General features: G+C 34.3%; 4 protein-coding genes across 4 annotated transcripts; all 4 read right to left on the bottom strand.

Moving 5' to 3' along the window:
* Positions 1-74: 74 nt before the first annotated feature.
* Positions 75-3,456, bottom strand: LOC102661928 (uncharacterized). The gene is made up of 2 exons (XM_041010045.1): positions 3,351-3,456; positions 75-2,702 (listed from the first exon to the last, which is right to left on the bottom strand). Exon 2 carries the CDS (start codon positions 2,669-2,671, stop codon positions 2,066-2,068), a length of 606 nt encoding a protein of 201 aa, XP_040865979.1. The 5' UTR covers positions 2,672-2,702; positions 3,351-3,456; the 3' UTR covers positions 75-2,065.
* A 3,708-nt stretch (positions 3,457-7,164) lies between these two features.
* Positions 7,165-9,010, bottom strand: LOC102666855 (uncharacterized). The gene is made up of 2 exons (XM_014767425.3): positions 8,188-9,010; positions 7,165-7,259 (listed from the first exon to the last, which is right to left on the bottom strand). The coding sequence occupies exons 1-2, from the start codon at positions 9,008-9,010 to the stop codon at positions 7,165-7,167; spliced, it is 918 nt and encodes a 305-aa protein (XP_014622911.2).
* A 4,960-nt stretch (positions 9,011-13,970) lies between these two features.
* On the bottom strand, positions 13,971-15,951 carry LOC102666739 (uncharacterized). Its single transcript, XM_006597678.4, has one exon. The coding sequence runs from the start codon at positions 15,787-15,789 to the stop codon at positions 14,602-14,604; it is 1,188 nt and encodes a 395-aa protein (XP_006597741.2). The 5' UTR covers positions 15,790-15,951; the 3' UTR covers positions 13,971-14,601.
* Positions 15,952-20,332: 4,381 nt separating this feature from the next.
* On the bottom strand, positions 20,333-21,517 carry LOC102666622 (uncharacterized). Its single transcript, XM_006597677.4, has one exon. The coding sequence runs from the start codon at positions 21,515-21,517 to the stop codon at positions 20,333-20,335; it is 1,185 nt and encodes a 394-aa protein (XP_006597740.2).
* Positions 21,518-22,511: the final 994 nt, after the last annotated feature.

Genomic DNA, 22,511 nt, shown 5'->3' with positions numbered 1-22,511 from the left:
CAAATATAAAATATGAATCGAGGAAACATGGCATCCAATCCTTTGACATGAGCAGAAGAATTCCAACAAAACAATTCAAGCAAAATATCGCCACAGCATTAATTTTATCTCTCAATAAGAACATTCACTATGGCTTGCTTAATCAATGCTTCAAGAATGGTATCTCTGGACCACCCCGTCCAAAGATAGGCATCAAAGTTCATACCCACAAGGTTTTTGGCTTAAAGGCTACAGCTTCTGCAACTATTAGCTTACGAGGGATGGTTCTTAACATATTGCTTTTTACACTTCAATCAAACATCAGATAACAAAGGAATGCTAAAACAGGAAAGCCCCTAAGACTAAGTGTGTGTTTGGAACTCAATTGGGTTCAATTGAACACCAATCCATCTGCCGCATTCCTTCTACATTTGCTGCTTTGGAAAGCAGGAACTTCTGTTTACAAGGCTCCAAAGGGGTTAATAAACACACCCTAATATGTCCCTTCTATTTGCATATACCTACCCAGCATTCCATAATAATGCTATACCAGTTGCCCTAGATTAGTTGACATAACAATCAGCTATCTTTCAAACTTCAATGGAAATAGGTGATGTCTCATACTCTTTCTGCACAAAGTCAGCGAATGGCTACCCCGTCCACAATAAGAACACACTTCTTGCCACATACATGAGTGAAAATTTGATCTGGAACATGTGAAATCTGCCACGCAGTCTGCCAAAGGGAATGTCTTTCTTTTTCAAGAGGAGAATATATTGCTAGAAAGAAAAGAGAAAGTACACTAACGAGGCGAATAAGATATTAATAGTAAGCCTTAGTGGCTCAAGAGGGCAACAAAAATGTTAAACATGATTGAATATCGATGAACACTAAAAAGAAACTACCACAAATCTTTAAGAGATAGAAGTTCCTTTAAAACAATGTGTATAACAAAAGGAAAGGTATTTTGAAGAAGGATGACTAACCATTCTAATAAAGCACATGCCTTACTCATGAAATAATGTAAACATGCAATGAGTTTATACTGAGTGATATTTTTCAGAACAGTAAGACAAAAATAAAAAAGACTCGAGTGTTCAATGAATCAAATGACTCAATCAAGGTAGTTTAAATAATTATAAATCTTTTTGCCTTAAATCAGAATTAACATGTAAATTCTTATTTTCTTTACGTTTCCATATCCTTTCTAATGAAAAGCAGTTCTCACATCATATTTGCATACCCTGAATTATTTTCTGGCATAGAAGGGCCCAAGTTTTCTTCACCATATTGCTTCAACGAAGCAGAAGCATGAGCCTTAAGGTAAGAATGCTTCATTTTAGTGTTCAGTGTCAACATGTAAAAGCATAACGGAAATACACAATACCCAGAAACAATTAAGTAAAATATTTCCTCAAAAAGTACGTGGGAACAAACTGTTCAAGAAATTCTTATTGCTTAGTTATCATGCACTCGAGAAAAGAAAAAAACTGAAGAACAAGGACTAAATGGCAGTTAATTAAAATAAATAAATACCTCTGCTATTTAAACCTAACTACACATTATCCAAATCAGTTTAACCAAAGGGTAAAAATAATGAGTAACTTGCCAATATGTGAAAAAATTAAGTGCAGTGTATATGACCTGATTATGGTATTATTAACGCCACAATATTGAGGATTGAAGGTCTACATAACAGCCTTTGTGGCTGCATTTGCTCATAACTTTTCATTATTTTGGCAATTGCAAAGAAATCATAATCACAACTAAAACTGCAATTTAAAACCATTACAAGTCCAGCAACCTAATGTGAGAGAAACAAATCTATCACAATTATTTCATGATCACACATGCAAGACAAGACGATTTGAACTTTTGCTAGTGTTGCTATTTGCTGGCAAAAAGACTGATAAACATCGCAATAGTGAAAAAAAACAAATAATGAAAACAATAACTAGAGTGGACCAAATTTGCAAATGAAACCAGTTAGCTATACTAGCTCCAGTTGTAGTCTATATTGAACAAGTACTTAAACTGAAGAAGGAACAAGACATTGAAACTATATGAAAATTGATTAAGAAGTTACTTATTTGGTGCACAACATTCCAGACTTCTCCCTGGAATACGCAAGATTCAGCTTTTCCGCATACAACTTTAACAGATCAGAAGACTCCTCCTTAAAACATTTTATAAACCTGTTCAGGAACCTCTTTTCAGGTATCATAATGGGGCAAGTTATGCTTGCACTCCTTTTTCGCAAACCTTTCTCAAGAAGCAACTGCACTATTGAGGCTCTTGGAATGATTGTTTTCTCCATACTCAACCCGAAAATCTTTGGACCTTTGACAAGGGCTAAAGCATCCCACCCCATCTGATTGACCCAAAAATTCATCACTATATTTATTTTGTCAGTGGATGTCAACATACAGTGAGGGTGCCTCCTAAATGCTTCAAGAAAGGTTTCATCAGACCAACCCCATTTCTTGAAGACGTCAACTTTCTCCTTCCACAAGTTTTGATCGTAACGTTTTATGGCTAGCAATGCCATAACAAAAGCAACTTTTGAAGGATCAAATCCCAAATCCTTTACTTCCCTCACCACTTTAAGAATATCCGTTGCACGGAACACCGCCTTACTACGGTACCGAAGCAATCTTGCAATGTTTGATTCACTCAATCCATTCTTAAGCATCACACTGACGTTGTGTGCCACAAGATAGCCGCTACCAAAGACAGATGAATTAGCAAACATACAAGCAACAGTGTTCTTATCAGATTGCAAGAATCTATATACCAATTCGTAGGTTGGCACTATAAAATTCTTCAGGCTTCGAGTCAACATTAAAGGGTACTTACTAATTAGGTCAACAATTTCAGAGCTAGAAACACCTTTCGAGAGTAAAAATTCAAACTTGGGCAATACCCTTTTGCAAGGGTTGCAGGAAATCAGCCTAGGTACCCTTCTAACCATATTGTTTATTTGGGAGTCAGAAAAACCGTGGTCTCTGAAGAACCTGATTACTGACTCAGGCTTTTCCGGGGTACGGAAATAAATTTTGTGGTTTTCAGAAACTTTGGAAGCAGATTCAGGGGAGAACCCAAAATTGTGGATGAGGTAGGATACCGCAAAGGAGCGTGAATTTGAAGTGGTTGTGGTGTAGAAACGCAGAGAAAATGGTAATGGGTAGTGGTGGAAAAGAGGGTAACGTGATGTTGCTGCGAAAGTGATGCATTTGCAGAGAAGGGTATTCAACATGTTGATGGGGTTAAAGCGACCAAGCTTATTGGTTAGATAGCTTTCGGTTGAAATTCAAATTGAAGAAAAGGTCTTAAATATGAACCACCAAAGTAGTGAAGGTTAGTGATATTACCTTGAGCTCGGTTGTGAGTAACTCGGATTTTGTCCCAGCTTCAAACCCTTTCTGGTATTTTCCTGCTGTACCCTGTAATGTAAAAAACGGTAGTCTAATCTCCGAGTTCAACAATGTTAACTAGCGGGATAAAAGGTAAGGATAAAAAAAAGTGTGATAGATATACATTCTTAAATTTGTAAATTTGAGAGATTATTTGGTTTAAATTATAATGTTCAAATATCAACTTGAAAATAAATTATATTTTGTAATAATTAATTTAACCTTAAATTATAAAGTTTAAGAATAAATTTATTATTAAATTATTTGTAAAACTAATTTATCATATTTTTTTATATTTAAAAACTAAATTTAAAATTTTCAACTAATCTTATTTGTCATTGTAACACTTTCATGGATATTTACTCAAACTTTATTATTATTCAATCAGAATTTAAATTTTACCTTAATAATATGTATAATTCTCTAACGCAAATCTTTATTACACGGATATTAAATTAGAACTCCAATTCTGATTAAACAACAACCAAAACATCTCAAATAATATTGCATCTAAGTTTTCTCCAAAAAATTAACATTACTTAGATTAGACCCATTTTATGATTGGGTTGATAATCTCAACCTAACTAACACGTGCTAGGTAAAGGTTGGGTTGATTTATCGAATAAATCGATAAATAAAAATAATCTAAAGATAATATTATAATCATAGAAATATTATTTAAGCATAAATTATTTTAATGTTAGACTATTTCGATAAAGTAAGTTGAAAAACTTAACTGAAAATTATATTCGACAAAATTAAATAATTGCTGTAAAGAGAAAGAAAAAGTAATCAATTATAATTTATAAATTTTATTTAATACTCTCTCTTCACATTAAAGCACCAAAATATGTGAAAATTATTCTACAAATCTCATTGAACCTGATTTGGAAGTAAACATAAATTAAATCATGTTAAAGGCAAATTCAATGCATTTTTAAAATAATTAATTTGAAGATAATGACGGTTTTTAATCCTCATAATCTTTTATGAAATTTTTAAAATAGATAAACTGATGAACCTTCATCCTCAAATCTCAAAATTAAATTTTAAATCTCCCAAACAAACAATGCCCCTCATACCTTTTGGCATCAATGTCGTTGCCATGGCTCACACTGGCAGTGGCATAACGATGAACACATGCCACTATTCTGTTTGCAATTCATCCAAGACCTGAAATGTTAACCCATTAGTCAACAATCAATTTTTAGTTGTTACTACTATTATTATTACATTATACATTGCAATTTGCAAGGATTTTCACAGAACACACTGAATTGAGAATGTATTCACAATCAGAAGCAGACAACAAGAACTTGGCAAAGCATTAGAAGGCTGAGCATGCATCATTCCCCCTTTCTGATAGGCCCTCCTCGCAGCTCCAAATTTGATCTTTAGGAATCTCCTTGCTATTGCAGAACACCTAAACCTTATACATCTCGGAGAATCCTAGCTCATGAACCTTCACCTACTTCACGAAAGACACGAACCCAACGAGTTTGTTGTCAAGAATCTCCTTTGCCTATAATTTCAAAAAATCAAAGCTCTTTAAGATTTAAAATCCTTTTTTTAAATCTCCATCGTCAACTAATTTTTTTAAAGAGAAAAAAGATTATATATTCATAATGTAAAAAAAATTATATAGTCATCCAATCATAACTCATCATATATGATAAGTATATTAACTTTTAAAATTCAATTACAACTCATCATCATATATGATAAGTATATTGACTTTTAAAATAATTATTTTAAAGTAATTTAAAAGATAATTAGTGATTGGATGACGATGTAAAATTATTTTATATTGTCAGTGTATAGACATTAAACTCTCTTTAAAAATTTCAATTTTCATCTAGTTTGTTTGTTTTTGAGATTTAAGATTTGATTCATCTAGTTTGTTTGTTTTTGAGATTTAAGATTTGATTTGAGGATGAGGGGTTCATGAGTTATTTATAATATTTAAAAATCGTGAAATAAGGATGTCCAAAAATGTAAATGAAGTGCTGGATTGCCTTGTTAGCAATATGAACCTTCAATATTGTTGTCCAAACCTCCTATCAATTTGCCACAGTGCCACCTACAGAAACTAGTATGTTATTTTACAAGAACAACTACTCAATGGGACAAAACAATTTTTTTTATTATAAGGTTATAAAAATGCAGGGAAATTAAGCCATGCATTTAAGAAATGTATAAAAACACAATGTACATATGAAGCAATCAGGCAATTCGGAGTCCGTCATTCCATTATCATGCAAAAACTTCACAATTAGTAGTGCCATAAAAAAGAAATTCAGATGCCAAGCCCAAAAGTTCCTTAGCTTTCCCCCCTATGTATTATGGCATTGCAAGCACACAGGCCTAGTTTACTAATCTAATGAATAATCATCACCACTAAACTTCTTCAAACATCAATGGATGGATCACTAGAGATTTTGCATGCAATACAAGCTCACATGAGCTTTCATGCAACTTGAAAGTGTTTATGAACAACACATATTTAAGAACCAAAACTTGCCAATGCCAACAATGACATTGGTCTCTAATGGGAACCAATAATAGAATTCTGGTTTAAAGTGATTTTATTCAATGAAAAAGACAGCTTTGAGGCAAACAGAAAAATGTTTCTCCCTGTACAGAGCCTGGCTCCTCAGTGAACATCCTCTCCCAGTCCGTCCTGCTTCACGCAAAACAAACTCAAGATTCCAAACCCCCATATCACAAAAGATGATCTCATTTGTTCAAAAATAATCTAACCACCTGCCATCTCAGCTAACTAAATCCTAGTTCACTCATTTTTTCTAATAAACCTTTCATATTTTTGCTATTGATCCATTATATGATCCTATCCCATTACTACACCCTTTTCTTCATCCGCACTAAAACCACTATCCTATCATCTCAACTCAATCTGAGACAAGAATATGATGCATAGGGGATTCAATTTCCTACTAGAAAGCCCTGGTCCCTACTCAAATTCTTGCACTTCTATTGTAAATAATGGCCCAGTGCACAAGGCTCTCACTCTTGTGGGAGTTTGGAGAGTCAAATGTATGAACCCTATCACGATGAGCAAAAGGGTAGTTTCTATGACAAGAACATTTGAACAGAGTCATGATGCAGACCCTTGCCATTGTACCAAGGCTCACCCGAAGCTAGAACTTCTTCTACAGTAAGCAAGAGAATGCATTACCAGTTTCAAACAGTTAAATAAAATTATAGAATTCAGAAAAGCAAGCTAGAATTAAACATGATTTAGCAATAATTTTTCAACCTAAATATGACTCGGTTCACAGTTACCTACATCCAAAAGCTTGTATTATAATTAAATCAACACAATATAGTCCATGAAAAAGAAAAAGAAAATCCAATCACATAAAGTTATATATTAACAACTAACAAGTTCTTACAACTTCATGATTCTATTGTAATGCAACATTTTTAATATTCATATATTTTCCTCACCTTTATCCAACAAAAGAACTCATCTTACATCTGCCCTATCTTATTGACATGACCAGTTGCCACTGTGCAGCAAATAAGGACATAACATAACTTTGCTTCTCATAAATTGAATTATATAGAAGCTCCCCAAAGGTCGAAAGTTTCTTTCAAAGCAACATTTTTAGAGAAGCAACACAGTAAGCCAGCTAAGTTTTTCTAGATCCAACCTGATGAAGGAACTGCAAAACTAAAGCAGGAAGAAGCTACTGGTCCCTAGTTAGTATCCCTTCAGTACCGTAGTTAGTATCCCTTCAGCAATCAGCACTTATCCATCCCAAGCAATCATACAGACTACAAAAGTAAACAACTGTACAAAGCCTACAATGCTGTATCCAGAAGCTCTTACAACATACTTCCCAACTAAACATTTAAGAAACAATTGTTCAATCACTCAAACTTAGACTTCACTTGACATTTCTGCAACAAGGAATAAATGAAACATGGACCTAAATATTTTTTAAATTACACAATGGTTAAAGGAGCTTTGATATGATATCTTTCTTGCCTATTTCTCCTTTATATATAAGCCCCATTACCAAAAATGTCATAATATTTCAAGCAACTAAAAAACTGAGATTTATAAGAATTAATAACTAAAAGATCCTTGCCGGTACATACTCAAAATATAAGGATGATAAATACTTATTCATTACAAAGGAAACAAAAAACATGACTGTGTAAGCTACGTTACAAACAAGCATTGGATGCTAAAGAGTTTGTGCTAAACTTCTAATGCTTCAGTCATTTATAAAGCATCAAGTACTTGATATAAATCACAAATGTGATGGAAATTGAAGAGTGCAACAGCCAACAAGGGTTCCATTCCAACCCGTCAAAATGAAATAACTCAGTTAAACTAAATCAGTTGAATTTAGACAGGGTTAACACAAGTGCTTGAATGGGAGATCTCGAGTAAGAGAAATTTTTACTCATAATTTAACCGTTTGATAAGTACCCAGATGCTGCACCATCATCCCTTTTTCCTTGAACAATTTTTTTTTTTCCTGGTACAGCTTTAACAGTTGATGTGTGTCCTCCTTAAAACGTATCACATACTTTTCCATAAACTCCTTTTCAGAAACAACAAACGGGGTATAACAGCTGGCACTCTTTTTCCTCAAGCCTTTTGCGAGTAAATACTGGACAACAAGAGCCCTTGGAATGATAGTTTTCTCCATACTCAACCCAAAAAGCTTGGGAGCTTGGACAAGGTCCAAAGCATCCTAGCCCAACTGATTGACGCAAAATTTCATCACAGTATTTATTTTGTCAATCGATGTCAACATACAGTGAGGGCACCTTCTAAAAGCTTCATGACAGGCTTCATCGGACCAACCCCATTTCTTATAGACGTCAACTTTCTCCTTCCATGAGGTTTGGCTCCTACTTTTAACAACCAATGCTAAAGCAAAAGTCGATTTTGAAGGATCAAACCCCAAATCATTTACTTCCTTCACCACCTTAAGAATATCAGTTGAGGAGAAAACCCCTTTACAACGGTTCCGCAATAATCGTGCAATGTTTGTTTCTCCCACTCCATTCTGAAGCAACACTCTGATGTTGCGCGCGACATAATGGCCGCCAGAGAAAATGGAATTACCAAACAAACAATTAATAGTGTGCTCATCAGATTTCAAGAATCCATGTACCAATTCATAGGTTGGGACTATATTATTCTCCAGGCTTGGACTCAGTAATCCAGGGTGCTTACTCACTAGGTCAATAATTTCAGAGCTAGAAACACCTTTTGAGAGTAAAAATTCAAACTTGGGCAATACCCTTTTGCAAGGGTCGCAGGAAAGCAACCATGGTACCTTTCTAACCATATTGATTATTTGGGAGTTAGAGAAACCGTGGTCTCTGAAGAACCTGATAACTGACTCAGTCTTTTCCGGGGTCTGGAAAGAAATTTTGTGAGAGTCAGAAGCTTTGGAAGCAGATTCAGAGGAGAACCCAAAATTGTGGATGAGGTAGGATACCGAAAAGGAGCGTGAATTTGAAGTGGTTGTTGTGCAGAGACGCAGAGAAAATAGTAATGGGTAGTGGGGGAAAAGAGAGTAATGTGATGCTGCAGTGAAAGTGACGCATTTGTAGAGAAGGGTATTCAACATGTTGATGGGGTAAAATTCAAATTGAAGAAAAGGCCTCAAATTTGAAACACCAAAGGAGTGAAGGTGAATGATATTACCTTGAGCTCGGATATTGACACAGATACAATACAAGTCCCAGCTTCAATCCTTACTCCCCTGATATTTTTCTGCTGTACCCTGTAATGTAAAAAGGGTAGGTCTCCCAATGTTACGTATCATTCATTTTTTATTTCAATAACAATTCTTATTTTGATATAACTAAACCATTTCTTTAAGTCTAAAGAATTTATTTCTAATATTTACAATTGGGATGTTGTGAAGAAGTAATAAAAAAATCATTTAAAAAAAATAGTTACAAATCCCACTTGTATTTATCAAATAAAAAGACCTAATGTTATGCTTATAAAAAAATCATTTCTTATAAAATCTTTTATTAAAGATATTCTTTAACATAAAGAAAAAGTAATTAAAATTTATCAAATAATTCAACAATGTTATATTCTTTAACATAAGAAAAAGACCTAATGTTATATTCATTATATTTTATAATTATTTTTGTTTTAAAAGATTAAGTTCTATTACTATTCTTTATGTTTTTAAAATATATTATTTTAATTTTTTTTTTAATTATGTTTAAAGCCTGGTTTTTTTAATATTTAAATTTTAAATAATTAATTTTAATATTATAACGACTAAAAGCCATCGTTATCTTTAAAACTACTACTCTTATTCTTTGCATTCCGCCAAATCTTTTGTATTTTAGATTCCCAATGCTGCAAGTGGCTTCTCTCTTCCAAGATGGTATTGTTAGAAGTGGATGGAAGGTTCACTGAAGCAAAATCACAACCTTATTAGAACCCAAATCTCGAATGTGTTAAAAGTCTCACATTACTTATAGTTATACCATGAAAAAATATATATATATTTATTTGGACATATTGAATTCTCACATAAAAAATAAAGATAATAGCAAAATAAATTATATAAATTATTAGTATTCCTTACCTTATTAAACTAATTTTACAGAATTGAGTTAAGTAAAAAAAATAATAATTTGTGATGTCTTCTCTCTTCCACCACATCTCTGTCTCTCCCTCCCTCATCCGCTCCTTTAGCAGCCCCGCGTCGCCATCTCCGTCGTTGAACCTCCGCCGGACTCCGACCACGCCGCATGATGAAGCAATAATGAGACCAATACGCGCAAGATCTGAGATCTGAGTTTTTATTTTGCACATCTGAGCTTTTTCTCCCGCGCAGTCCCCATTTGAACTACAAACGCTCATCCTTTGCAACATTCACGATTCTGTTTTTATGTTTATTGCGCTCGTGTTTGTGCTTAGCTGTTTGGTGGATCTGGACATACATGTTCTTCATCATTTGAAATTTATACACAATAACCGTTAAAAATCATCACTCAAAAGATAATTATTTTTAAATTTAAAAGTTAATAAAATATTTATATTTTAATAAAAATTAAAAAAAAACTAAAATATACATTTCTATAAAATAAAATAAAATTTAATATATCTAAATAAAATATAATAGATAAAAAATGATATTAACAACTTGTTCTAAATGAGAGGTAAAGTCCTAGACGGGTAGAAAAATTAAAGGGAGTGATAATTTACATCAGAAATTGAAATAAGTAAATTTTCCAAAAGCAATAAATAAAGCGTTAAATTACTTGGCAGTCTCCGAATTATTTAAAAATATTTAATTATGTCTTTAAATTATTGGTTTTGTAACAAGATAATACTATTATTATTTTCATATCGTTGAACTTATAATTATTTTTTATTGAGTCACGCTGTCTTATAGCTGCTATAAAACTTATTCACAAGTTCATTTAAGCCTAGCATTCTTTCACAAGCTCACAGAACTTACTCAAATACTTAATTTTCTGTAATGAAAGTTATTAAAACGGAGTGATAATTAAAAAAAATCAGGAATCTAATTAAAATTTATCAAATAATTCAACAACTTTGCGAAATAATTAACCTTAATAATAAATCATCACACACACGAGAAAAACTCAGTTTATTTAAATGAATTTTATACTTTAAAATAATTAATTTTTAACTATTAATTGAGGGACATCTTTAATATTAAAAGAACTATGAGATTGTAGTGAATAAAAAAAATCCGCTTTTAAATTATAATTGATGATTTTGCAAGTGAAATTTCTCTTGAATCAAAATTCTTTTTATGCAACTAATCACTATTGGATTAAAGGAGAAGTGTTAACACTATGTTAAATGCAATTATCCTTTTTTATTACTAGCAAGTATTTAATGAACTATACTCATATTTTTAAATATAGATAAAAAATAAATTGAAAAATTTAAAAATAACTAATAAAAAATATTTACCAAGCAAAAATTAAAATTAAAATATAAAAATATAAGTATTTGAAATGTTTGCTTTGAAATTTTTTAAAATTTAGTTTAATTGATAAAATCTTACTTTGAATAATAAATTATTTTTGAATGTTAAAAGTTATACCGAATTCGAATCCCTTTTGAAATTATTTTACAATTACGATACGAACCAAGAATGTCATTCGAATAGTAAATTATTAATATCTTATTATACATTATACTTAAAGTTGATTGATTTTTTTAACACTAGTTAAAGAAAAAACTAAATTTTGAGGTTAAGTAGGCCCCATATTCAAGACAATCGTGTTTTATTTCTGCTGCGTTATTCCTCCTAACAACTATAATTACAATGCAAATGCAATCATGACCACAACTCATTTTAAAATCACGCAATAAGGATGCCCAAAAATGCAAATGAAGTGCCACAAACTATGGGACAAAACAAAATCTTGAAGTAAAAGGTTAAAATGGAGGGGGGGGGAGCCAAGCATTTAAGAAATGTATTAGAAAACAATGAACAACCAACACTAGTACTAGTAAAAGCATAACCATTCTAATACTAGTAAAAGCATAGATATGCTAATAAATGCACTAAATTGCCAACACAGCTTGTAGCTCAACTAGCTTGGTCTTTAATGGTAACCAAGAATAGACCCTATCTCTTCAGATAAAATATCCTCTCCCAGTCTCCCATGCATCATATATATTGTTGCATCAAGCGAAGTATTTGCCTAAAATGCTAACCACCAGCCACCTCAGCTAATTAAATCCAAGTTCTCTTTTGTTCTTTCTAGAGTAAACTTTAAATCTTCTTTTTTTGTGTTGATCCATTTTATGGTCCTTCACACCCTTTTATGCATCTACACTAGAACCACAATCCTAATTCCTAAGACAAGAGTATGATGCATTGAGGGTTCAATTTCCCACTAGCTATCCCTGGTTGGTTCCTACTGTAATGCTTGAACCTCTATTGTAAAGAATGGCCCATTGCAGAAGGCTCTTACTATAGTAGGAGTTTGGAGAGAGTCAAATACATGAACCCGACCAAAGGGGCAGTTTCAATCATGGTTGTTAAACTCGCAATTTAAATCGTAAAATCATACGATTTTATGATTCTATTAAGGGTTGACGAGTTAAATCGGAAGCAGAATTAAAACCGGAGTAGACTCGTCCGATTTTGCATAGACTCGTCAAATTTTGTGTAGACTCCCGAGTCTGCTCTGAGTCCACGGGTTTACGAAAACCCGAAACAACGTCGTACAACAACTCCCGAAAATGACTCTCATGACTTTGTCTACTCACTCACTCTGCCTTGTTCAAGCTACTCACCCCCGAAAATGACTCCCGCTGAGTTACTCGCGTCGTTGTGGTCGTCGTCATCGTTGTCGTGATGGACTGTTGAGCTACTCGCGTCGTGGTGGTCCTCGTCATTGTTTGAAACTTGAAAGCCCTCACTCATCGAAAGCCTTCATTTCATGACCTAGCTCCAAGCTTTGCTCGACGATGCTAAGGTGTTTTCTTGCTCAGAGCTTCTCTGTTAATTCATCTCTATCAATTGAAAGTTCGAAACAATGCTTATTAAAGGAGTATTTGTTAATTGAAATTCTGACAAAGCTATTGTTAACTTCATTGTAGTGTTGAGTTTTGGGTTCTGTTGCTAAATTAAGAGAGTATTTGTTAATTGAAATCTCTGTTAATTGAAAGTTTGAAATAATGCTTAGTGTTGAATTCTAGCAACGTTAAGGTGGTCCCCCCAAAAATGGACAAATTATTTGTTGATTGAAATTCTGGCTTCATCAAGGGTGGGTAGTGGGTTTTGTTGCTGCCTTTTGAGTAATGGGTTTTGTTGCTAGTACACTTTTACCCTTTGCAGCTTCATCAAAGGTGAGTAGTGGTGGGTTAACTTAGTTGTTATCATCAGAGTTTCAAATGCTAAAAAGGAATTCATCCATGTTCATGGATCGTAAGCTCTTTCCATTCTTGCAATAGAACTCATCAAGGGTGAGTGAGAGTATTAAGTTTTGTTTGCTTAGTTGAGAAAATGTGGCTTTTGGTTCTTGCATTGGCACCTCTTGATTTGGTTGTTGGAGAGACATGTGTGTCGCTAAAGGTGCTAATTCTAGGAACAACCTACCATAAGCAATAGCTTTTGTCTCAGTAAACTTCACGAATTCTGAGATGTAAAGTTCTTAAGAAATTGAAGTGCAACAAATCAATAACTTGATTCTCATTTTCAACAAATTTGCATGAATTTTTAACCAACCCACCTTTCCCCAAAAGAACATTAAAGAAAAAATAAGAGAAAATAAAAATATGATACAAATTTGAAAAGAATATTAATATATATTTTTTATTTAAATAAACTCTTACGAGTTTACGAGTCGAGTTTATAGAGCCTCCACAATTCTGCGTAGAATCACGAGTTTAACAACCATGGTTTCAATGACTTGAACATTTGAACACCAAGTCATGAAGCAGAACCTTGGCATTGGAATTGCAACTAGGCTCACCCCAAGCCAGCACTTCTGCAGTAAACGAAAGAATGCATTACCAGTTTCAACTATTTAAATACATTACAGAATTCTGAAAAGCAAGCTAGAATAAAACCTAACTTGGGAATATTTTCAACCTGAATACAATTCAGTTTACAGCCACCTACATCTAAAAGCTTATATTTTATAAATAAACTAAACCAATACAATCCATGAAGAAAGAAAAAAACTAATCACATAAAGTTAAATATTAACAAGTTCTTGCAGCTTGATATGATTTCATCATATTGCAACATTTGGACATTCACATATTTTCAAGTTTCTCCAACCAAAGAACTTGTCTTACATCTGCCCTATCATATTGACATGACCAGTTGACCACTATGCTGCAAATAAGGACATAACTTCAATTGAATCATAATTGAAGCTTCTCCCCCAAAGGTCAAAAGCTTACTTCAAAGCACCATTTTCTAGATCAAACCTTATATAAAGGAGCTGCAAAACTGAAGCAGGAAATCCTTAGTATCCTCTCAGCCACAATTATCCATCTCAAGTGACCATGGCCATACAAACAACAAAAGTAAAAAGCTCTAGCCTATAATGCTGTATCCGAAAGCTGTTATATGATATATTTCCCAGCTAAACGTCTGAAAAACATATCAATCACTCAAACTTTGCCTTCACTTGACATTATTTCCACTAACATGGAATAAATTAAATATGGACCTAGATATTTTTTAAATTACACTACGGTTAAAGGAGCTGCACCATCCTCCTTATTTCCATGACCACTCATTTTTCCCTGGTACAGCTTTAATAGTTCCGCTTCTTCCTCCTTAAATCGCATCACATACTTTTCAAGAAACTCCTTATCAGAAACAGCAAATGGGACAATCATGCTGGCACTCTTTTTCCTCAAGCCTTTAGCGACTAAATACTGGACAACAAGAGCCCTTGGAATGATCCTTCTCTCCAAACTAAATCCAAAAATCTCTGGCTTTTTGGCAAGGGCCAAAGAATCCCAACCTAACTGCTTAACCCAAAATCTCATTACCCGATCAATCTTATCTTGGGACGCTAACATAAAGAGGGGCTGCCTCTTGAACATACCAATAACCAATTCTTCAGACCAACCCCAGCTCTTAAAGACATCAACTTTAGCTTCCCAGTGCGATTTCGGAACAATCTTTTTCGCAAGCAGCGCCAGCCCGAACTTCTTCTTGAAAGGCTCAAACCCCATTTCCTTAATTTCATCCAAGGTCTCCTTAAAACCAGAACACAAGATCACAGAAAACCTTCTCTGTAACAAAAAGGCGATGACGGAGTCCGTGGCTCCCTCATCAATCAACAACTTCACATTCTGCGACGCACGATCGGAACCAAAGAAATGTCCGCAACCACGAATGCAATCCATCGTTTTCTTATCGGATTCAAGGAACCTCCGCACCAACTCATAGGAAGGAACAATATTATTCTCGAGGTTCGCATACAGGATTCTGGGGTTCTTAGTCACCAGTTCCACAATGTCGGAGCCTGAGGCCCCTTTGGAGCGTAAAAATTCAAACTTTGGGAAAATCCTTTTGTGGGGGTCGCCTGAGAGAACATTGGGTGCTCTTCTAATAATGCTGATTATCTGGGTGTTGGAGAAACCGTGGCTTCTGAATAAGGCGATGATTGAATCGGGTTTTTCGGGGGTTTTGAATTGGGTGAACTTGGAGATCTTGAGAGCGGTTTCTACGGAGAAGCCACAAGTGCTTACGAGGTAGGAAACCTTGAATGGGTGGTGCTGTGAAGTGGTTGAGGTGTGTTTCGGAGTGAGTGATGGTGGGAAAGTTTGATTCGATTTCGGGGTTTGAAGTTGAAGCAGTGGTGTTCTTGTGAGTGAGTTCAGATAGAGAAAGGGTTTGAAGCGTGGGGAAGGAAACATCATCTGAAAGGTGTTTAAGGAAGTGTTCTATGATTTCAGAGTATTAAGGCAACTTGGTGAAGGGAGCATCGAAGCTTGCCTTGCTGATGGGAGTGGGATATTAACCCGAAGTGACCATGAAAGGGGATGTGTTTTAGGGTTTGGACGGAAAGGAGGGTAGGTCTCCCTTGGTGTAATGACAATTTTGGGTGTTAACAATTTTTTAAATTATTGTCAACTTTTTTTTTTTTCTCTTCTACAATTTATTTTTCTTATTTTTCTCTCTTATGCTAAGATTTTGTTTGGTAGAGATATAAAAAAGAATAAAAATGTGCATAATGATTGATGAAAGAAAGTAAAAAAAAATAGAAAAATAAGGTTATTATTGAAGAGAAAAAAATAAAAAATAAATGAAATATTTGGATTAAAATGATTTGGTAAATAGGATAAGAAATAAAACGAATTTAATATATACACAAATATAGGTTTAATTTTTACAATTTAAGTCATTATATTTAAATTAAAAGAATTTATGAATTTTTAAATCATCTTCTATTTAGAAAAGATTACTGGTAATATATTGTATATAAAAAATTTATTGATATTACACCTTATTTCTTTTTAAATTTATTGTTTGGACATTGGATTTGAATATTTATGTAAAACCAATAATTAATTTGGATTTGAAATTTAAGTTTTGATATATTTTAATGAAATAATTTGACATTATATCTATTCTATTTTGCTTGAACTTTTTACATTTTGCTAGATTTGGATTTGTATATTTTGAGGAATTTTGATAAATTGTTAAATAAATACAAAATGAAAAAAAATTGTTCAATTCGACTTTTCTATCTTTTTTTTTTTGCTATTCAAAAAATGGATATGAAAAGATAACTCTGCATATATATATATAGCTGTATTTTGTCACGAGAAGTGGACAAATTACAAAACCAGATAAAATGTAGATAGGTAATAAAATAAATTATAAAAATACATCAACTGATCAACAACCTTTCCAACCCAGGATATGTTTTTGTGTCACCAGTACCAGACTGTTATAAACATTAGCAGCCCCCTACAGAGATTCCTTCCATTTGCATTAGCTGCATAAAAAGATTGTGTAACCTCCTACAAAGCTCTTTGCCACCAGAACCTGATACAATAAAATCCTTCCATTCGGGTTATGCTCAACCTTTGCATATGTTGTTTACTTTTCCAAGCCACTTACCCAACAACACGTTGAAACTCTGCTTCATTAGCTCGAATTAGCATATCAGACCTCCTTATCTTATAGTGTACAAAGATTCAATTCAACTTATTTACATCTTGTTCGATTACAGCATCCAGGTACAAGCTCGTGCACGCTTTCGTGCAATTTTAAGATGTTTATGAACAATACACTTTCAAGAACCAAAACCTGTGATTTCAGTTCCAAAACTGAAGTAGCATACTGACTAGTACATGGACTAACTTGCCAATAAGCTTTTGTAGCTCAACTGACATTGATCTCTAATAGGACCAAGAATAGAATCTGGCTTAGAGTGATTTTATTCAAATAAAAGGATGACTGTGACAGAAACAGAAAGGTATTTAAAACATGGATTACTCATTTTTCCCGGTACAGCTTTAATAGTTCTGCTTCTTCCTCCTTAAAACATTTCACATACTTTTCAAGAAACGCCTCTTCAGGAATACAAAACTGGCTAAGCAAGGTGGCACTCTTTTTCTGGAAGCCTTTTGTAAGTAAATACTAGACAACAAAAGTCCTTGGAACGATCCTTTTCTTCAAACTATATCCAAAAAACATTGGCCTCTTAGTAAGGGCCAAAGAGTCCCAACTTAACTGATCAACCCAAAATCTCATCACCTTATTAATTTTATCCTCGGACGACTACATCAAGTGGGGGGACCTCGTAAACGCATGAACAACCAACACTAGTACTAGTAAAAGCATAGCCATTCTAATACTAGTAAAAGCATAGATATGCTAATAAATGCACTAAATAGCCAACAAAGCTAGTAACTCAACTAGCATGGTCTTTAATGGTAACCAAGAATAGACCCTATCTCTTCAGATAAAATATCCTCTCCCAGTCTGCCATGCATCCTATATACTGTTGCATCAAGCGAAGTATTTGCCTAAAATGCTAACCACCGGCCACCTCAGTTAATTAAATCCAAGTTCTCTTTTATTCTTTCTAGAATAAACCTTAAATCTTCTTTTTTGTGTTGATCCATTTTATGGTCCTTCACACCCTTTTCTGCATCTGCACTAGAACCACAATCCTAATTCCTATCAGTCTCATCTCTCAATTTCTAAGACAAGAGTATGATGCATTGAGGGTTCAATTTCCCACTAGCTATCCCTGGTTGGTTCCTACTGTAATGCTTGAACCTCTATTGTAAAGAATGGCCCATTGCAGAAGGCTCTCACTATTGTGGGAGTTTGGAGAGAGTCAAATACATGAACCCGATCAAAGGGGCAGTTTCAATCATGGTTGTTAAACTCGTCCAATTTTGTGCAAACTCACGAGTCTGCTCTGAGTCCACGAGTTTATGAAAACCCGAAACGGCGTCGTACAACAACTCTCGAAAATGACTCTCGCAACTCTGTCTACTCACTCACTCTGCCTTGTTCAAGCTACTCACCCCCGAAAATGACTCCCGCTGAGTTACTTGCATCGTTGTGGTCATCGTCATCGTTGCCGTGCTGGACTGCTGAGCTACTCGCGTCGTGGTGGTCCTCGTCATCGTTTGAAACTTGAAAGCCCTCACTCATCGAAAGCCTTCATTTCATGACCTAGCTCCAAGCTTTGCTCCATGATGCTAAGGTGTTTTCTTTCTCAAAGCTTCTTTGTTAATTCATTTCTATCAATTGAAAGTTTGAAACGATGCTTATTAAGGGAGTATTTGTTAATTGAAATTCTGGCAATGCTATTATTAGCTTCATTGTAATGTTGAGTTTTGGGTTTTGTTGCTAAATTAAAGGAGTATTTGTTAATTAAAATCTCTGTTAATTTAAAGTTTGAAACAATGCTTAGTGTTGAATTTTGGCAACGCTAAGGTAGTCCCCCGAACATGGTCAAATTATTTGTTAATTGAAATTCTGGCTTCATCAAGGGTGGGTAGTGAGTTTTGTTGCTGCCTTTTGAGCAATGGGTTTTGTTGCTAGTACACTTTTACCCTTTGCAGCTTCATCAAGGGTGGATAGTGGTGGGTTAACTTAGTTGTTATCATCAGAGTTCCAAATGCTAGAAAGGAATTCATCCATGTTCATAGATCGTAAGCTCTTTCAATTCTTGCAATAGAACTCATCAAGGGTGAGTGAGAGTATTAAGTTTTGTTTGCTTAGTTGAGAAAATGTGGCTTCTGGTTCTTGCAATAACACCTCTTGATTTGGTTGTTGGAGAGACATGTGTGTCGATAAAGGTGTTAATTCTTGGAACAACCTGCCATAAGCAACAACTTTTGTCTCAACAAACTTCACAAATCTTGAGATGTAAAGTTCTTAAGAAATTGAAGTGCATCAAATCAATAACTTGATTCTAATTTTCAACAATTCTGCATGAATTTTTAACCAACCCACCTTTCCCCAAAAGAACATTAAAGAAAGAATAAGAGAAAATAAAAATATGATACAAATTTGAAAGGAATATTAATATTTTTTTATTTGAGTAAACTCTTATGAGTTTACGATTCGATTCTACGAGTCGAGTTTACAGAGCCTCCACAATTCTACGTAGAATCATGAGTTTAACAACCATGGTTTCAATGACTTGAACATTTGAACACCAAGTCATGAAGCAGAACCTTGGCATTGGCATTGCAACTAGGCTCACCCCAAGCCAGCACTTCTGCAGTAAACGAAAGAATGCATTACCAGTTTCAACTATTTAAATACATTACAGAATTCTGAAAAGCAAGCTAGAATAAAACCTAACTTGGGAATATTTTTCAACCTGAATACAATTCAGTTTACAGCCACCTACATCTAAAAGCTTATATTTTATAAATAAACTAAACCAATACAATCCATGAAGAAAGAAAAAAACTAATCACATAAAGTTAAATATTAACAAGTTCTTGCAGCTTGATATGATTTCATCATATTGCAACATTTGGACATTCACATATTTTCAAGTTTCTCCAACCAAAGAACTTGTCTTACATCTACCCTAACATATTGACATGACCAGTTGACCACTATGCTGCAAATAAGGGCATAACTTCAATTGAATCATAATTGAAGCTTCTCCCCCAAAGGTCAGAAGCTTACTTCAAAGCACCATTTTCTAGATCAAACCTTATATAAAGGAACTGCAAAACTGAAGCAGGAAATCCTTAGTATCCTCTCAGCCACAATTATCCATCTCAAGTGACCATGACCATACAAACAACAAAAGTAAAAAGCTCTAGCCTATAATGCTGTATCCGAAAGCTGTTATATGATATATTTCCCAGCTAAACGTCTGAAAAACATATCAATCACTCAAACTTAGCCTTCACTTGACATTATTTCCACTAACATGGAATAAATTAAATATGGACCTAGATATTTTTTAAATTACACTACGGTTAAAGGAGCTGCACCATCCTCCTTATTTCCATGACCACTCATTTTTCCCTGGTACAGCTTTAATAGTTCCGCTTCTTCCTCCTTAAATCGCATCACATACTTTTCAAGAAACTCCTTATCAGAAACAGCAAATGGGACAATCATGCTGGCACTCTTTTTCCTCAAGCCTTTAGCGACTAAATACTGGACAACAAGAGCCCTTGGAATGATCCTTCTCTCCAAACTAAATCCAAAAATCTCTGGCTTTTTGGCAAGGGCCAAAGAATCCCAACCTAACTGCTTAACCCAAAATCTCATTACCCGATCAATCTTATCTTGGGACGCTAACATAAAGAGGGGCTGCCTCTTGAACATACCAATAACCAATTCTTCAGACCAACCCCAGCTCTTAAAGACATCAACTTTAGCTTCCCAGTGCGATTTCGGAACAATCTTTTTCGCAAGCAGCGCCAGCCCGAACTTCTTCTTGAAAGGCTCAAACCCCATTTCCTTAATTTCATCCAAAGTCTCCTTAAAACCAGAACACAAGATCACAGAAAACCTTTTCTGTAACAAAAAGGCGATGACGGAGTCCGTGGCTCCCTCATCAATCAACAACATCACATTCCGCGACGCACGACCGGAACCAAAGAAATATCCGCAACCACGAATGCAATCCATCGTTTTCTTATCGGATTCAAGGAACCTCCGCACCAACTCATAGGAAGGAACAATATTATTCTCGAGGTTCGCATACAGGATTGTGGGGCTCTTAGTCACCAGTTCCACAATGTCGGAGCCTGAGGCCCCTTTGGAGCGTAAAAATTCAAACTTTGGGAAAATCCTTTTGTGGGGGTCGCATGTGAGAACATTGGGTGCTCTTCTAATAATGCTGATTATCTGGGTGTTGGAGAAACTGTGGCTTCTGAATAAGGCGATGATTGAATCGGGTTTTTCGGGGGTTTTGAATTGGGTGAACTTGGAGATCTTGAGAGCGGTTTCTACGGAGAAGCCACAAGTGCTTACGAGGTAGGAAACCTTGAATGGGTGGTGCTGTGAAGTGGTTGAGGTGTGTTTCGGAGTGAGTGATGGTGGGAAAGTTTGATTCGATTTCGGGGTTTGAAGTTGAAGCAGTGGTGTTCTTGTGAGTGAGTTCAGATAGAGAAAGGGTTTGAAGCGTGGGGAAGGAAACATCATCTGAAAGGTGTTTAAGGAAGTGTTCTATGATTTCAGAGTATTAAGGCAACTTGGTGAAGGGAGCATCGAAGCTTGCCTTGCTGATGGGAGTGGGATATTAACCCGAAGTGACCATGAAAGGGGATGTGTTTTAGGGTTTGGACGGAAAGGAGGGTAGGTCTCCCTTGGTGTAATGACAATTTTGGGTGTTAACAAATTTTTAAATTATTGTCAACTTTTTTTTTTCTCTTCTAGCATTTATTTTTCTTATTTTTCTCTCTTATGCTAAGATTTTGTTTGGTAGAGATATAAAAAAGAATAAAATGTGCATAATGATTGATGAAAGAAAGTAAAAAAAAAATAGAAAAATAAGGTTATTATTGAAGAGAAAAAAATAAAAAATAAATGAAATATTTGGATTAAAATGATTTGGTAAATAGGATAAGAAATAAAACGAATTTAATATATACACAAATATAGGTTTAATTTTTACAATTTAAGTCATTATATTTAAATTAAAAGCTTTTATGAATTTTTAAATCATCTTCTATTTAGAAAAGAATACTGGTAATATATTGTATATAAGAAATTTATTGATATTACACCTTATTTCTTTTTAAATTTATTGTTTGGACATTGGATTTGAATATTTATGTAAAACTAATAATTAATTTGGATTTGAAATTTAAGTTTTGATATATTTTAATGAAATGATTTGACATTATATCTATTCTATTTTTCTTGAACTTTTTACATTTTGCTAGATTTGGATTTGTATATTTTGAGGAATTTTGATAAATTTTTAAATAAATACAAAATGAAAAAAAAAAATGCTTCAATTTGACTTTTGTGATGAGAAGTGAGCAAATTACAAAACCAGGTAACTGTAGATAAGTAATAAAATAAATTATAAATATACATCAACTGATCAACAACCTCCCCAACCCAGGATATTGTTTTGTGCCACCAGTACCAGACTGTTATAAACGTTAGCAGCCCCCTACAGAGATTC

This window comes from Glycine max, chromosome 15 (genome assembly GCF_000004515.6).
Source record: "Glycine max cultivar Williams 82 chromosome 15, Glycine_max_v4.0, whole genome shotgun sequence".
Taxonomy (NCBI): domain Eukaryota; kingdom Viridiplantae; phylum Streptophyta; class Magnoliopsida; order Fabales; family Fabaceae; genus Glycine; species Glycine max.
Note: the sequence above shows the minus strand (reverse complement) of the source record. Positions and strands in the feature narration are given on the sequence as shown.

Excerpts from the sequence above, each read along its gene's own strand:
- LOC102666622 (XM_006597677.4), bottom strand. The coding sequence starts at position 21,517 with ATGTTTCCTTCCCCACGCTTCAAACCCTTTCTCTATCTGAACTCACTC.
- LOC102666855 (XM_014767425.3), bottom strand. The coding sequence starts at position 9,010 with ATGTTGAATACCCTTCTCTACAAATGCGTCACTTTCACTGCAGCATCA. Across the intron at positions 7,260-8,187 it reads TTTTAGAAGGTGCCCTCACT|TTGGGAAGTATGTTGTAAGA; the intron begins GTATGTTGACAT and ends TTAAATGTTTAG.
- LOC102661928 (XM_041010045.1), bottom strand. The coding sequence starts at position 2,671 with ATGCTTAAGAATGGATTGAGTGAATCAAACATTGCAAGATTGCTTCGG.
- LOC102666739 (XM_006597678.4), bottom strand. The coding sequence starts at position 15,789 with ATGATGTTTCCTTCCCCACGCTTCAAACCCTTTCTCTATCTGAACTCA.